General features: G+C 46.3%; 1 protein-coding gene and 2 long non-coding RNA genes across 3 annotated transcripts; 2 read left to right on the top strand and 1 right to left on the bottom strand.

Annotated features, from left to right (window-relative positions):
* Positions 1 to 486: 486 nt before the first annotated feature.
* On the bottom strand, positions 487 to 6,694 carry LOC131830593 (uncharacterized). The gene is made up of 2 exons (XR_009353233.1): positions 6,563 to 6,694; positions 487 to 1,544 (listed from the first exon to the last, which is right to left on the bottom strand). It is a non-coding gene; the product is annotated as an uncharacterized LOC131830593 (long non-coding RNA).
* On the top strand, positions 879 to 3,884 carry LOC131830592 (uncharacterized). The gene is made up of 2 exons (XR_009353232.1): positions 879 to 966; positions 3,256 to 3,884. It is a non-coding gene; the product is annotated as an uncharacterized LOC131830592 (long non-coding RNA).
* An 85-nt stretch (positions 6,695 to 6,779) lies between the features above and the next one.
* On the top strand, positions 6,780 to 16,838 carry PSTK (phosphoseryl-tRNA kinase). The gene is made up of 6 exons (XM_059172936.1): positions 6,780 to 7,388; positions 9,544 to 9,835; positions 10,081 to 10,279; positions 13,071 to 13,146; positions 13,640 to 13,733; positions 16,502 to 16,838. Exons 1-6 carry the CDS (start codon positions 6,942 to 6,944, stop codon positions 16,699 to 16,701), a joined length of 1,308 nt encoding a protein of 435 aa, XP_059028919.1. The 5' UTR covers positions 6,780 to 6,941; the 3' UTR covers positions 16,702 to 16,838.
* The last annotated feature ends 288 nt before the right edge of the window (positions 16,839 to 17,126 follow it).

Raw genomic sequence — 17,126 nt, 5'->3', positions numbered from 1 at the left:
CTGGCTTCAAACCTAAGACCGGCCGCTTCTTGCCCAGTGGGGAAGAAAACCAGGTGCCGGAGACACGCATGCGCGCGCCAGGCGGCTTCGGCCACGCGCTTCCAAACCTGCGCGGTGGAAGAACTCGAGGGCGGAGCATGCGCCCCGACGGCTCCCGGGCCTAGGGCTGGAAGTGTGCGCAGGCGCGGCGCGGGCGCGGGGGAACCGGACCGTTTTTGCACGTGGGCCCGCGGACATGGCAGGCCGGGGCTGTGGGCGACGGTTGCCGGGCGGCCCGGGAGGGTCAGTCTAATGAGGAGAGTCAGTGGTCAGGTAGGAGTGGTGCGGTGGCCGCACGCGCCGCGTTGGGCCTGCTGCGGACCGTCGGTCTGTCTGCGGTGGACGCCGCTGCCTTCCTGCCCGCAGCAGGGGAGCGGGCGGCGGGTGTGTTAGGGTCAAGAAGACCTCAACCTAGGGAGGTGCAGAGGAACGACACCAAGGCAGCTCTTTCTGCAACAGCACGGGCTTTATTGTTCCAGCATGCTGGGGCTCTGCAACATACCCGAAGATCAGGCAGAGCCTGAGAGCCTCATCCAAGGGAGTATGGGGTTTTTATATCGTTTTTAGACAAAGGCTTGGTACAAAGCCAAAATCACAGTGACCTCTTTACACAGTTACAGTTCCTGGTATGCTCTGCACAGTTTACATTTTTCAGTTAGCCATGTCTTATCGCTCCGGTGTAGCTGGGAGGCTGTGAAGCCAGGACAAGACAGTTCTCTTCTTTGTTAACCACAAGCATAATTCAAGGACATCTCTTAAGCAGGGACCGTGCTCAGGATGTGGGGCCTCGGGGGAATGGAGGGGAACACAAGGGGAAGGCCATGCTCCTGTTTCTCAAGGTTCAACCCGCAAAGCAGCAGAGCAGTTACAGAAAAGCAAGTTAGAAGCTCCACACAATTGAACTCTTTCAGCTCTGGATCTCTTCAGGTGGGTGGTTTCGGGCCTCAGGCGGAGGTTTGCACAGCGTCCCGGACTCGTAGGGTAGTGGCGGCGCTGGCGGGACGTGGCCGAGTCCGTGAAGCGCTGGCGTGAGGCCCAAACGCCAACGGGGCTGACCTCGCGTCCAGTGGCCTCAGCGCTGGAGGGGAGGAAAGAGTGGGGCCGGCTTCTCGGCGCTCTGGTGGAGGAGCTTCTGAGCTGGATTTTACGTTTGGGTCCCGAAAAGTGGAGCAGATGGAACTTCCTAGTTGCCCCTCGGGGTATAGGAAGGTAACTGGTGCCTCCCCACCACCTCCACCCAGTCCCCATCCTGGAAAGGCTTGTGCAGATGAGTTTTTCATCTTTTGAAATAAAAAAGGGAATTCGATCACAGATAAGTTCCAGAGTCCCTAAATGTAAAGGTCCTAGGACGTTTATGAAGATTTCCAGTACTCCAGATTCGTTTTAGGTCATCTCCGTCAGTTTTTCCATTCTATATATCCTGCTTCCTGTGGTCATAAATGTCCATTCGTGTTAACAATTTGGGGAGTCCTAAGGAAAATACACTTTTCTTCAAAAACACCTATCTTCAATTAAAGGAAAGAGATCAATGTTACCAGCTGGATTTTGACTTCCTTAAATAGGCTGAATGACCAGGAGTCAAAAAACTAAAGACTGTGGTTTACCCTTCTCTCACTCCGATGCATTCAATAAATCAACAGGTCTTGGTTCTCTTTCTTTCTCATTCTTCTTCATCTATGGGTCTTTTGTTTATAAGCACTAACTTTCATCTGAACAATTCCTGGAGTTTCTTTACTGTCATAAGCCTTCATTCTCATAACCTCCATTCCATCCTCTGCACTGCCGTCTTTTTCTTCTGGTTCTTGATGTCATCGTCACCTTTACTGCTTAGCATGACTTACAAAGCGCTTTGTACTGTGACTCTTGCCTGCCTCTTCCCACACACTGCCTCCCTGCCACACGCACACATACTTTCCCCTCCAGGTGGAATGCCCCTTTTGCGGGTATGTAGGGAATATCCTGTTTATTATTCAAAACCAGGTGATAGTCCCTTTCCTATAGGATTAAGCTAATTCCTCTGTACTATACTTGCCCTTTTAAAGTATGTCAAGAAAAACCAGAGCTGGATGGTAAAAAAACCATTTTATTCAGAACTACGACATTGAGAGAAAGAGGTTCATAAATAGAAAGAGGCTCCATTCTGAATATAGTGTTGGCAAGTAGGAATTTATGCCCAAGGAACAGGTGGGGAGTCTGGTGGAAAATTACTTAGAGAAATCATCATGGGTTAGGCGAGTTCTGGCTAAGCCAGCCTGACAGAATTTTTGATGATGAGATGCCAGGATGATCAGACAGCACCTGGGGGATGATGGAGGATGAGGAATCTGGAGTGTACTCCCCATCAAGGTGGTTATAGAAACTTAAATCCTTAAAAGGATTAACTTGTTCAAAACTTGAACATTCCTTGGGCGCCTGGGTGGCTCAGTGGGTTAAGCCGCTGCCTTTGGCTCAGGTCATGATCTCAGGGTCCTGGGATCGAGTCCCGCATCGGGCTCTCTGCTCAGCAGGGAGCCTGCTTCCTCCTCTCTCTCTGCCTGCCTCTCTGCCTACTTGTGATCTCTCTCTGTCGAATAAATAAAATCTTTAAAAAAAAAAAAAAAAACTTGCACATTCCCAAAAAAAGACTTGCAGTTGCCCAGCTCCTGAAAATATCCTCTCAGCTGTTTGAATATCCTGCTTGATAAAACTGCCTTTTAACTAGAAAGACAGTTAAAGATGGGGTCCCACCATCTCTAGGTCATGCTAAACAATACGATTTATGATGAAGGGTCACATTCTATTAGATTGACTTCTGAAAGGGTTGAAAACCGAATAACGTCAGCACACGGGTGCTCTCTGCCTACATGACTGACCCCCAAAGACTCTGAGATCATGACCTTAGTCAAAATCGAGTTGGATGCTTAACTGACTGAGCCACCCAGGTGGCCCTGTAGAGTTTTATTAGGGGATAGTGTTCAAGAGTCTTAGTAAAGAGAATAATTTAAAAATAAAACTAAGGGAAGAGATTTCTTTAAAATACAAATAGAGGTATTAGGGATAAGGTAGGTACGAATCACATAACTGTGTTTTGTTGCCGTGTGTGCCTTACAACAGATTCTTAAACACTTTCATTTTAAGACCCCTTTATTCCCTTAAATTACTGAAAACTGCAAAGAGGTTTTGTATGTTTTATCTTCATAATTTAAAAAAATTAACTTGTTCTGCTTGAATCTACAGTGATGTATACTGATGGGAATGAATCCAGTAAAAAGTAGACTGAAGAAGTAACCAGCATGAGTAATATGGGATCTGTGGAAGAGTCCACGCCAGCTTCAGAATACCTGACTTAAATTGAACTTTTGTAAATGGACTGTTGCATGGGACTGTTTGATCCTACTTTCTTGGGGACGCAGCAGTGACTTCTGGGTGAACCATCTCTTCTTTTGGTAAATTTATAAGGAAGGAAAGTAGCATGCAAGCTAAATGAACCATAAGATGTATATTGCTATTCTTTGTTTTTGTGACACTTGCACGTTCTGAATAAGTAACATATCAAAAATTCTACAGAATATGCTCATAACTCATTTTTGAATACTCCTCTGAAAAGTATTCATCTTTATGCAAAATCACAGAATTTTGAGGTATGTTAATGTTCCTCTAGGGATAGGTTATAATACTGGATTTCAGGATAAGGGAAAACTATAAAATCCTTATACCAGTTTTACTTCGGATAGCTGTCCTTTTATATATGATATAACATGAACAGCCAAGGTAAATTTTCTTAATTGATAGTTAAATTTATCTCCAAATGCTATGCAGTCATTGTACTTTTCTCACTTTCCTCAAATAAACTATGAGTTTTTTTTAACTGCAGAAGATGTCTTTACATGTGGATACCCAGCATTTAACACAGTATCTGGTACACAAGTACCAAACATTGAGTAATTTTCACAGTGTTAAAATATAGCTCATTTATTAGACTGTTGAGTTTGTTTTAAACATCTTTTTAACTATTTAAAACATAGAGCAATCGTAGGAAGTAAGGAAATAGTGAGAAAGCTCATTGGAATTTTCTTCCAGGGGAGTTGTTCTGAAAGCTTAAGAAACCATGAAGGACAGTGACATCTGTTCCGTCGTTGTTACTATGAATCGGATGTTGCCCCAGATCCTCCTTTATCTTAGCAGAACTGCTTTTTGTACCTGTGGTCTTTCCTCAGCCACTTTGGTGGTTCTTAGAGTTAATGAGATTAATGATTATTCTGGTCTCAGTGCCCACTCTCAGTACAGTAGATCATTTACACGCTTTCACATACCACATTTACTCACCTCACCATACCCGGGGCAGAGTGGTCTTGGAGAAATCAGAAAAACACTACATATTGTAAGAATAGTTGCAGATCTGGTAACATTTCAGTATGTGGCTCACATTTTAGGTTACCTTTGTTAAGTTTTTAAAAAACTCAGTAGGAAGTTAAGATTGGTGATGTGAAGATGATCCAACTGGAAATGATATTGATAGTATAGAAAAGGAGCCAGTAAGCTCGCAAGTTTTACAGCGGCCTGAAATTTACAGGAGTTTTTGAAATGGGTATGAACAGATACCTCGCTGGAGAGCAAAGAAAGTTCTTTTTCACAGGCCTTTGAGGAGTTGGCAGTTGAGGGGACAAGCACTTACTAAATGTCTACTGGGTTATGGAATAACATGTCTTAGTTAATCTCGTAATGGGAAGTGAGAGTGTGCAGAGGTTGTGAATGTCAGGTTTGCAATGCCATGTTTGGGTTAAGGTAAAGCAGGTCAAGGTACTTTTTTTTTTTTTTTTTTTAAAGATTTATTTATTTATTTGAGAGGGGAGGGGCAGAGGGAGAGAGAGTCTTCACACTCCCCACTGAGCAACTCGCCTGATGGAGCTCAATTCCACAACCCTGAGAGCATGACCTGAGCCAAAATCAAGAGTTCTGACACTTGATAGACGAAGCAACCCAGGCGCCCCAGGTCAAGGTATTTTTAAAAGTTGGACTAGAAAGGGGTTCCAGAAGGCTTAGCTCTAGGAATTAGTAAAGAAAAAAGAAATTGGCAAAAGAGGTGAGGAGTGAGGTTTTACTCCCATAAATGTGATTAAGGAAATCAGGGCTTTGTCAAGCTAGATTGTTAGCGTTTCTGTTGGCAACTAAAGAACTTGAGTGCTGAGTTAGCAGGAAACAGTGTTAACCAGAGGACCCCTGCTTCTGAAGATACTGGGGATTGTCAGAAGGTGGAATCTCAGAGTTTCTAAGCGCCCCTCTGCAGAGTTATACAGATCAGGAGACTGAAACCCAGAGGAGTCACACATAGCTCTTTAAGTTCACTTGCTCTCAGATTAATATAGTTCCCCTTAAGGACAGGCAGCTGACTCAGAATGAACTGAAAGCTCTCGTGAGAAGAAACAAAGCTTCCAACATGGGACAATTAGCTGAGGCAAAAATTGAAATTGGGTGCTGAGCACTTCCTACAACCTATGTGGTAGTCAGTCCCAGCAAAGGTCCTGGGCAATGCCCAGGGTTCTGAGGGCCAGAACTGATGGATTAGAACTAGGAAGGGGAGGCATGTCATGCAGTCTCACCGCAGGTTCAAAGCAGACTGACTGCTCCAGCATGAAGGTTACTGACCAACCTCCTTGCTTCTGAGGATCAGAAGGAAGGGAATGAGGACAATCGAGGCTGCACTTAGAGTGCCATGTGACAACCAATCTAAGCGTGATTTAAATCAAGTTTAACATCGTAAATAGGAGGGATCTGTCCCCTTCAAATTATGTTTGTATGTGAGGTAAAATGGGCCACAAATGTCTCTTGAGGATGGGATTGCTTTTTGGTCCCGTCTGTTGCCCCCTGTAACTACTGCAATGACACCAACGATCAGATCAGTCTGAATGTAGGTACTAGATCTACCAGCAATGAAAGTTTGGGTCCTTTCCCTCCCCAAAGTTCTAGTATGCTCAGCTTTTTCCTTAAACCAGCTGAGGTGGGAGGGAACGAAGGTGGAGGTCAGTAAGCAAGGCTCTTGAAGTTCTAAATAGCTCTCTGCTCAGGCTCAATAAATGAACTGGCTTTCTGCCCAAAGTACTATATCTTCATTGCTAAAGCCATTTGAGCTGTGGGCACTCTGACTCAGCAGCCACCCCCATACTCACTCTCCCCTGGGGACCTTGGGCTTGCTGCCCCACTGGCACAACATTCCTTTCTCGTTCTTGCACTGGACCGATGACCAAATCCTGAAATGACTATGTTTAACCCAGGGCTCACCTTCAAGAGAAAATGTATGTGTACATCCTCTGTAGTCAAACTATCAGATTTAACATTGCATTATTGATTGTATTGCCCCCCCCCCCTTTATTGATTCTAACCTCCTCTGCACACATTTTGAACACATCACTTTGTGACTAAGAAGCAATCCCCTTTAAAATAAAGTGATAGTTAGAATCCGAATTCAGCTTCTCTACATCCCAACTCCATACAAGAACTTTCTACCGCCCCACAGCCTAGTACATCTCCTTGAACACTAGAATACCTACGGTCCTCTGCATGAATACACTGGAACGGAGGTCTGGGGATGTTCCTGTCCTGTCTCCACCTCCTCACACTAGCCGCCAACTCCGGGCGCGGTAGCCAGTGTTTCCCCCGCCCTGCACCTGTCGCATTTAGGAGGGTCAGTGGAGCGCGGGACGAGGGACTGTCGACTCCGCCTTCCATTCTAACAGCTCTTGACCTTTCAAAGACCGCTGGGGGAAGACGCTCAGAGTCTCTTCCGGGATTTTCCAAGCACCTCGCCTTAATGAACCCGAGGTGCAATTCTCGATGGCTCGCAAGTTTCCAGCAGGGAGGATAAATCTGACCACTTAAGTCCAACTCTCTGACCCTTCGGGTAACGTCCAGGAATCAGGAAACGCATGGCCGTGGTCCCCAGCCTAGAGGACTCGCCCTACAAAAGGAGCTCGGCACCAGCGGCTCCAGTGGCCACGAGGAGATCGCGGAGCCCGCCGGACCGCGCACCGTGTGGGGATCGGAAGACGCGCCGGTCCGTCCCTCCCGGCCCCAGGCGGCACAGCCACTGCGCGTGCGCGCTGGGCGGACGGTTCCGGAGACGGGGCTCCTCGCCGCCTTCCGTCTCCCGCGACAGCATGAAGACCGCCGAGGACGCCAGCGGTGCGCGCAGCGAGGGGCCGCGGGAGGTGGGCCTCTGCCTTCTCTGCGGCCTGCCGGCAGCAGGAAAATCGACCTTCGCGCGGGCCCTCAGCCACCGGCTGCGCCAGGAGCGGGGCTGGGCCGTCGGCGTGATCACCTATGATGACGTCATGCCGGACGCGTTCCTGGAGCAGGCGAGCGCGCGGCCATTGGTCAGCACGGGGGGCGGGGCCGAGAGCCCGGTCGTGGACGGAAGGGGGGGTCCCACTGGATGTGGGACTGCACCTGGTGTGGGAGGGGCGCCCCGATAGAGCGGGAGAGACCCGGATTCGGGAGAAGTGGAGCTGGTTTAGCGCAGACGCTGCTGACTCCATCTTAGAGTAATTCCTTGTGGAGATCTGTGTGGCTCTGTGGGGCCCGTTCGTACTGTCCCTTCTACAGAGGGAGGCTCAGGACCGCGCAGGTGTCGCCAGCGTGCAAGAGGGAGCCCCCGCCCCCGTGGTCAGGGATGCTCTCGAAAGATCCTTGGGGAAGACTGGTCTTAGGAAGGGGCGGAATCTCTTAAAAATGTCAACACAGCCCGTTTAACATGCAGCCACGGGCAAATCTTTGTGGATCTATTATAAGTTTATACAATTTGCAGAAAAAAAATTTTTTTAAGAAGAAGGATACAGAATTATAAATAACAAAGTTCCTAGGGTCCCTCCAGTGATAGTAGAAAGTGGCTGTACAAATGAAGGGTCTGGCCTCTGAAGCTCACTCTTCATTCATCTCAGGGTGAATCTGCCTCCGCCAACATAGGAAAAGATGATGGCCACAGATGAAGTAATGGGCTTCTGTTCAGTGACCAGCTTGCACGTTCCAGCTGCACACTTGAGGCCTTCAAATCACACTCAGCACAGTGAGGTGCATCCCCTTGGAGAAGCATATAAAAACAGAGCTCTCGGGGGGAGAGTAAATTTATATCACCCATCTCACTCTCTATAGCAGATCCTCTGACAGATTCTGAAAAATTAAATTATGTTTGTCGTTTAATACCCTAGTGTAGATGGATTCACGTAAATAATGTGCAAATATGATGTGACTCCACTCTGTAAATATATATGTACAAATATAGTCCGTTTGCTGGATGGAAACATTTTGGACTGCTCCAGCAAGATTATATATACTTTTCCTATTCTTTTTTTTAAAGATTTTATTTATTTATTTGACAGACAGAGATCACAAGTAGGCAGAGAGAAAGGTAGGCGGGGTGGGGGAATCAGGCTCCCTGATGAGCAGAGAGCCCGATGTGGGGCTTGATCCCAGGACCCTGAGGTTGTGACCTGAGCCGAAGGCAGAGGTTTTAACCCACTGAGCCACCCAGGTGCGCCATACTTTCCTATTCTTGTTTAATTGTGAGGCAAATGCAGTATCAAGTCCTGGACAGCACTAGATTTAGTTGGACGGTAGTATTTTCACCACTTGAGGGAAAGCTGAAAGCTGTTGATAGGGATTGTTGTATTGCTGGGCTTTTTCCTCCCTTTTATTATCTTTTTTTCCACTCCTCCCTACAATGAAGCCCTTGGGACTCATTTAGTCACCATGGGTAACCTTCTAGAAGATCTTGTTTCCTTTTCAGTAAGTTTAGGCGATGTATTTGTTGTCTCTGATGTAATCTCAGTGATGTGGCAGGGCATGGACAGGCGGGAGAGGGATCCTTTTCTGGTGTTCCTATGTTTTCTCCAGCCTAGACCTTATAACTCTGTCCCTGCTATCCACAGTCCTTGAGCAGCACAAGATTACCTGGATTCTCGAGTTACTTATTCTCTTCCCTTCCGTCTACCTTCTCTTGTCGTTCCCCATCCTGTTTCAACTCTGTTGTTAGCCTGAAATCTTTTCATCTTGCCCCACACACCTTTCAGCTGATCTTTTCCATCCACAACTTTCCTCATTTCAACGGCAAACCAGCATAGCTCTCTAAGCCAGACTATTTTTATTTCAGCAGGATATTGATTTTGGCTCCTCATTTCTCCTGGAGGGTAACAGCGGACGATTGATCTAGCAGAGAAATAGAGATGTGAAAACAAATGCCTAAACCCTCTGCTAGAGCAGGATGCCACGTAGGCAAGGGAGCTTCTGAGCTGCCTCCTGTGTGACTGAGTCTGAGGAGACTTCAGAGGACTAACATCAGGGAGTAGGAGTTGGTGGGCAGAGGAAACCATGTATACTGAGATACAGAGGCATGACAGAACAGGTTGTGCTCAGAGAATTCCAAATGGTGCAGCCCTGTGAGCTGAAATGTTCATGTGCGGTGGGTGGCAGTTAATCGTGACCACCCTGCTGGCCAGAGCCCGGCACAAGTTGTCATTCTTCCATATTTTGCAGCCATCACACTGGAAATTGCTTCGACAGGAACTGTTGAGGTATCTGGAATACTTCTTGATGGCTGTCACGAACACGTGTCAGATGTCTGCCCCACCCAACAGGACCGCAGCCATGTGGGAGGATTTTATAACCTGCTTGAAGGATCAAGATCTGTTATCTTCTGCTGTGCTGGAAACCCAGTCTTGCTACCTCTTAACGAAGACTGCTGTTTCTAGACCTTTGTTTTTGATTTTAGATGACAACTTTTATTATCAAAGTATGAGATACGAAGTCTACCAACTGGCTCGGAAATGTAATTCAAACATTTTTTTTCTTATACACAGACACTTGTTTGCATATCAAAATCATCATCATTCTTAGTGAGAATTTAATTGGATGGGGAAGTTAGTATCATTTTACTTAATTTTGAAGCTATATGTTCAGCTTTGCAAATGGTTTTTCTTGCTGCTGCCAGTATCATTTGTCTAATTTGTTTATGTCACAGTTTGGGGAAAAAAAAAACAGTGCACCAGTAATTTTGTGGTTTAACATTTTCAGATTCATTAGGCTTCTGCCAGCTCTTTTTAGACTGTTCTCTCGAGACCTGTTTGCAGAGGAATGATCAGAGACCCCAGGCTCTGCCTGCCGAGACCATCCACCTGATGGCAAGAAAGATAGAAAAGCCCAACCCTGGGAAAAATGCTTGGGAACACAACAGCCTCACAATTGAGAGTACGCCGTGTTCTTCTGAGGCCAGGTACCCCACACAAAGCTGACCTTCACCGGCTGCCTCCCTGAGCCCAGCCAGCTGTGCTCCTTGCTTGACTCATGGTCCCTTGCTTGGTTAATCTTTCCACAAGTGCTGGAGAGAGATTGTTGTCTTCCCTTTATGGAGAGGAAGCAACTGAGTGAGAAAGTTACTTTGCCCAGAGTCCTCAAGCTTGCGGCAGCTGAGATGTGAACCCGAGTTTGTGTGCAAATGTGAGCTCTCGTTAAGACTGTGTTGTTGTGAGAGATCAGAGCAGGGCATGCAGAGTAGGGCACATCTTTGAAACTCTCGCTACAGCATTAGTGCAGCCTAAAGAGTTTGCCTGGTCATTTTCCTCTAGAAAGAAAAAGGGTAAGAGGGGCAGAGTCCGAATTTTGCCTTAAACCTCCCTGTTGTTACACTGCTGCGTGTGTGTGAGGCTTCTGGGCTGAAGTGCTGGTGCTTCCGACCATGGTCTGTGTCTTGGGAGTTCTACAGCAGCACATTTCTAATGGAATTTTCACTGCTGATGGAAATGTTCTCTATTTGTACCATCCAGAGTAGTGCCTGCAGGGCACCTGTGACCGTTGAGCTCTTGAAACACAGCCAGTGCCTCTGAGGGCCAAAGTTTAAAATTTTATTTTAATTGCTTTAAATGTAAATAGCCTCTTGTGGCTAGTGGCTGTTGTGTCCGACAGCAGAGTTCCAGAGCCGTATTCCCCAAGTCTCCTCAGCCCCTGCCTAACTGCTGTCCATGGGGCATCAGCAGGTTTTTTTTTTTTTTTTTTTTAAAGATTTGAGAGAGAGCATGAGTGTGGGGGGCGGGGGAGCAGCAGGCAGAGGGAGAGAGAGAAGCAGACTCCCCACTGAGCAGGGGGCCCAAGGTGGGGCTCGATCCCAGGACCCTGAGATCAAGACCTGAGTGTAAGGCAGAGGCTTAAGCAACTGAGCCACCCAGGTGCCCCAGATCAGTTATTTTTAAAAGGCTAATTTTTTAAATTCACTCCTCAAAATGTTTTGTTCCAAGATATCGTTTCCACCCATTTCTTAATACATACTTGAACAGGCTAAAAAAAAAAAAATGGACTTAAGTGACTGTTGTTTATAGGTTTATGAAATAAGCTACTGCTGAGGTTTCTAATTTTAACTTGTAATATCCTGAAACTTTGAGCAGGTGCATAACCAGCTGATTACTGCTCACTCTGGAATACTTGACATTTTTTTCTTTGGAAGTGAATGGCTGGTTGAGGCATCCAGGTATCTATCCCATGAGAGTGGCCTAATGTTCTCAATGCTCTGAGACAAGGGAGGGCCAGTTCTTGCAAAAAGGAAGGAAGAGTGTTTCTCCCATGCTTTTGCCAATGCTTACCACAGTCTGTTTTGTTTTGGGTCTTTGGAGCCTGGCCACCTGTTCTCACATGTCCAAAATAGTCACAGCACCAGTGAAGGGGGTGCTTGAAGCCTGGTAGCCTTGTATTAGAAGTTGAAAGATGATCTGACAAGCGTTCATTTTCCCGGCTTCTATAAAATACTACTTCACCACCACTGCCACTGGTAGTGTTACTACTCGCAGTACCAGCTGGTGAGCAGATAGATACTCTGTACTGGACATGTACTGAACGCTTCCTGTGTTTAATCTCATTCAGTCCCCACAAACAACTCTTGAGGATAAATGGAATTATCCCCATTTCATAGATGTGATGACCGGCAGGTAAGCCGGGTGACACATCCAGGTAGTAAGTAGCAGACCCATGGTTTGGACCCAGCACGGTCTCACTCACTCCAGCTCTTTTCAGCGTGAGAAAGATCATCTTGAAGTTGAGCTTCAACTCCCGCTGGCCTAAATTGTTTCAGTGGTTCCCTCTGCACTCGGAGTAGAAGCCAGACTCCTTACCATGAAGCACGTGTGGTCACCCCAGTTAACTTTGCAACCGCATAGCCTACTACTTTCCCCCTTTGCCGCTTTTCAACCAAACCGGCCTTTGTTCCATGAACCGGAGGAGCTTGTTCTTGCCTCCGGGACTTTGCACTTCCCGCCTCTCGGCCCTTCCTACTTACTATGCGTCACTGCCTTTCCTGCCTAACTAACGTGAGCAGTGTTCGTTGGACGAACAGGCCACACTCTTTAACACCATCACTCTGCTTATGGTCTTCATTCATCCACTCGTCACTGTCTGAAATTATAACTTTTTGCTGAAGTAATGAGACAGACAATGCAGCCGTTAACCGGGCTTAGAGAGGGTAGGGGTTTCACTGCACTTCCTGCTTAGCACACAGTGTCTCGTACAGTGTCTGTATTTTTCATATAAGAAGATACTCAGTAAAACGTCGTTAAATGAATGAATGAATTCACCCTCAGCCCTCCGTGGCCCCTTGGCCAGTGGGAAACTTCTCTAACCTACATTGGTAAAGAAACAGAGGCCAGAAGTACAGACTGAGTATCCTCCTTTAGGGCATGAAGGTGAGCTATAGTGGGCTAACATTTAGCACTTAATGAGGGAAAAGAGAGAATGTCTTTTTCAAAGCTTATTGAAATGAGTCTTAAGAAATTAATATTTTTTTTAAATAAGAGGATTCTTTTGCCTTATAGTTTGTTTTAAGCTTCTACTTTTAGACTTTGAAAGTAGAAGGTAGCTTCCAAATTGTTTCATTTTCCCCCCTTTGGCTTAGGGCCTTTGGGTTACACCACTTTTATTCCTCTAGAATTCACTTTAGTGTTCATAAACACAACTTTTTGGTGTTTTTTTTTAAAGGATGTTTGATATAAAGATTTATTTTATCTCCCCTCTCTTTCTTGCAGCCTGAAGTTGACTGATTTATTGCTTACTGCTTTGGAGAATCCAGTAAAATATATTGAGGACAATGTGGAACAAAAGGTAAATCTTCCGGATACATTTAGCATAAATGAAAAGGCACCATTTTCGGAAGGAGGGTCTTTTTGAGCTGATTGTAAACCGTGGGTAAAATACGGAAAATGCGTAGCCACTGCCTTGGCGTCTCCGCCGTGTTCCCGCTTCTGCTCCTGGCTGTGGTGGGGCATCAGCTGGCCAGAGCCATTTGTCCAACCCTCAGGAATGTCGGAATCTGTTGCCATCACGCTGGTGTTGGTGACTTGAAATGGGCAAGGACAGGAATACGTGCACTGGGGACACGGACAAACACTGGAAACGGGGTGCGTTGCTGTTGTTGCTGGAGAGCCTGTGACTAGACATTCTTCACCAGCACCCGCGGTCTAGACAGGCCCATCTTCTCGGGAAGGAGAACTGGAACCGAAAAGCCACCTTCATTTATCTTTTCGTCCCATCAAATCCGCGTCCTACTTTAGCCACCTCTCACAAAACTTGCCATAACAATGTCTGTGTTCCACAGGAAACAGACAGAATCATTTGTTCAACTAATGTTCTGCATCAAGCCGACCAGACGCTCCGAAGGATTGTCTCTCAGACGATGAAAGAGGCCAAAGGTATGCCGGGTGGTTGCCTGGGCTTTGGTTGGTCCGATGCTGCTGCTGTTCCTGTCCCCTTGACATAGCGGTGGCTTATTAGCTCTCAGTCCTCACCTTCACATCATGTTCCAGTTTCAGCATGCAATGTGGTTATGTAAAAACTAAATATCTGACCCCTGGAACAGGGTCTTCATCCATCCAGTACATTTTTATTGAGTGGCTGCTCGGCACTAGGCTTTATTCTAGATGCCGGGGCATCAGGGAGCAGTGTGTTATACTGAGCAGACAGACGACAGACAAATATGTGAGTGTCTGCTGGTGCCCTGGAGAAACATAGAGTAGGGAAAGGCAATGCGGAGTGAGAGGAGAGCTGCTCTTTAAGGGTATTCTGGAAGGCTTCTCAGCGATGACATTTTAGCCGAGCTACGAATCCACGGAAGGAGCGGACACGCAGTCATCTGCCGGCGGATCGCTCTAGGCAGTGGCCACAAATGCAGGAGCCCAGAGGTGAAGTTGTCTGGTATGTTCTAGAGCAGAAAACGGGGCCATTGAGTTGGGTAGAGGAAGGAATGGGGAGAGGTGGTCAGGGCCCACCTGGCAGATGGGCAAGCTCAGTGTGTCTTCAGTCGGAACTTGAATGGAGTATGTGCTAGTTCTAGAACATAACTCCTTCAAGTTTTAAATATTTAAATATTGAACTCCTTGCTATATTTAAATTTTGATTTAAAAACTAATGTTAGCTTAACATTTCTTGAGTTTTTATATGCTAAGTGTCCCTATGAGGTGAGTGTAGTTTTACAGATAGGACATGAAGGTTCTGGGAGGGTCAAGTAACTTGCCCAAGGCAGAACAGCTCTAAGGCACTTGGACAGCCCGGGTTCAGAGTCAAGTCTGCTTCCCGTGTGTGCTTTCTGTTAGACTCCCTGTATCACCAGCTTTGATTATTAATACCTTTACAAAAGCTTAGAAAGTTGGAAAAGCAAACGGTACACTAACCATACAGTATTTTTCATACCCCCCCCCTTTTTTTTTTAACCACGATCCATAAGCGCATTTTCTCTTGTATCCTGGTGTGTGGTCCGGTACAAGAACATGTGCGCGCGTAGTGACAAATTTCACAAAGCCCTCACATGTGGAGTGAGCGCTACAACATTCTATTTGACTTCATTTTAGAAAACGACTGCCTGCAACCTGCATCTCACTTGTAGCTTACAGTCTGGAGTTCGGAAACCAGAGGCCTGGAGCAGAAACAGCAGCATAATTAGAGACAAAGATGGTTGTAGGAGTTCTCTCTCGGCCGTTTGCCATTGTTGCTTTCTATATCAAATGAAGAGAAGAAGGGGGAATAGGATTATGCCCAAATCCCTCGACTCATTTTTCACCTATTAAAATGACACCTTTTCAGGTTTATTTATTTATGTGAGGGAGGTGCTTCTAGCTCCTGGATCCATACTCAAATGAAATAAAAAATTCAGTTCTCCTACCATCCAGAGAACATGAAAAGACAACCCACGTATCAGGAGAAGGTATTTGCGGATCCTTTGTCTCAGAAGAGACTTGTCTCCAAAATAGGTGAAGGACCGGTACCACCCACTCAGCGATACAGACAATCCCATTTTTAAAAATGGGCAAAGGGTCTGATAGACATTTCCCCAGGGTAGATACAAAGATGGCCAAACCATAAAGAAAACACAATTATCAGTAGTCCGCAGGGAGGACTCCTGAGCACACGCGCTGGGCCGGCCGGAATCAGGAATCAGGAATCAGGCCACGCGGGAATCAGGCGCGGGCGGGATGTGGAGAAGCGCAAACCCGGCCTGCTGGTGGGGATGTGAAGTGGTGCAGCTGCATTGGCAAACAGCCGAGCAGCTCCTCAAACAGTTCAGTGGCACTACCGGGGGAGTGGGGGCAGCCCGCCCACTCCTAGGTATCTATCTGCTCAAGAAAATTGCCAACATATATTCATACCAAAATGTGTGCACAAATGTTTATCAGCATTATTCCTGGTGGCCAGGATGAACCCTGAAAACAGGATGCAAAGTGGAAGAAGCCACCACCCAAAGCCATGCTGCTTGAGTCCGGGCCTGTGAGGCGCCCAGAAGCGGGATACCTGGAGCCTCACGAGCACATCAGTGGTTGCTTAGGGATTCAGGGAGGGGCCGAGGCTGGGGTAGGCGGGTGGGAGCAAAGGGACGCAGGTTTCTGAGGATGAGCTGTTCTCGAATGGACGGTGGGGACAGTCGCACATGCCTGCAGGTAGCCAGATCGTGGTTTAAATGAGTGAAGTGTATGGTTTGCCAGTTTAATTTCAGCAAAGCTGTTTAATAACATTACAGTCTTATTTTAGTGACATTACCCACGTGGCTGGTGGCTGCTGGGTGGGGTAGGACAGAACATCTTCATCATCGTAGGAGGTTATAGATCGCAGGGCCCTGCTAGAGAGAATTTATCAGCTTCAAACCGAAATGTCATTGCCTAGTCTGCTTTTTGGCCTTTCTGCCTCTTAGTTCACAAAGACTCTAAATCACTATCTTGTCGACAATAAGGAAAATCCTTTTCAGGTTTATCTTTTCTGCTCTTGCGTTTTGTGGCCAGGTACTGAAAAGATCTGTTTGCTGTCACATGAATGTGACCTTTGTTTCTATAGGACACCTACTGGACTGTGATTATTAACTGCATACTCTGATTGGTTTGTCTGAAGTATTCAAATTCATTTCCTGATGTTATTAGACAGCCCAACCTGATTAGTTTACACAAATAATTGTAAGAGTATCTTTTCATTTTAGATGAACAAGTGCTTCCTTTCAACTTGAAGCTCCTAGCAGAGGAACTCAACAGGCTCAAAGCAGAGTTTTTGGAGGACCTAAGACAAGGAAACAAAAAATACCTGTGCTCTCAGGAAACCATCCACATATCAGATGTTATTTCTTTTTTTCACTATGAGAAAGACAACATTGTCCAGAAATATTTTTCAAAGCCACATTAAAATTTCTGAACTTCTGGGCGCCTGGGTGGCTTAGTGGGTTAAGCCGCTGCCTTCGGCTCAGGTCATGATCTCAGGGTGCTGGGATCGAGTCCCGCATCAGGCTCTCTGCTCAGCAGGGAGCCTGCTTCCCTTCCTCTCTCTCTCTGCCTGCCTCTCTGCCTACTTGTGATCTCTCTCTGTCAAATAAATAAATAAAATCTTTAAAAAAAAAAAAATCTTCTGCACTTCCAATCAAATGTCTGATTTTGGTTAAGATTTTACAAACTAAAACAATTTTGTGTTCCTGGATGTTTTCTCGCCCAGTGATGGGAAATGCCAAAGACTTACTTTAAAAAAAAAAAAAAAAAAAAAAAAAGCAACAGTCTATTCTAAACACCCATTTGTCATAACAGAAATAACTTCAGTCAGTCACTTGTCAGACGTGA

The sequence above is a fragment of the Mustela lutreola genome, chromosome 4 (assembly GCF_030435805.1).
Source record: "Mustela lutreola isolate mMusLut2 chromosome 4, mMusLut2.pri, whole genome shotgun sequence".
In the NCBI taxonomy this organism is placed as follows: Eukaryota; Metazoa; Chordata; class Mammalia; order Carnivora; family Mustelidae; genus Mustela; species Mustela lutreola.
Note: the sequence above shows the minus strand (reverse complement) of the source record. Positions and strands in the feature narration are given on the sequence as shown.

Coding starts and splice junctions, on each gene's coding strand:
- PSTK (XM_059172936.1), top strand. CDS start 6,942: ATGGCCGTGGTCCCCAGCCTAGAGGACTCGCCCTACAAAAGGAGCTCG. Junction 9,836..10,080: donor CTACCAACTGGCTCGGAAAT/GTAATTCAAACA, acceptor TAACATTTTCAG/ATTCATTAGGCTTCTGCCAG. Junction 10,280..13,070: donor CCGTGTTCTTCTGAGGCCAG/GTACCCCACACA, acceptor TCTTTCTTGCAG/CCTGAAGTTGACTGATTTAT.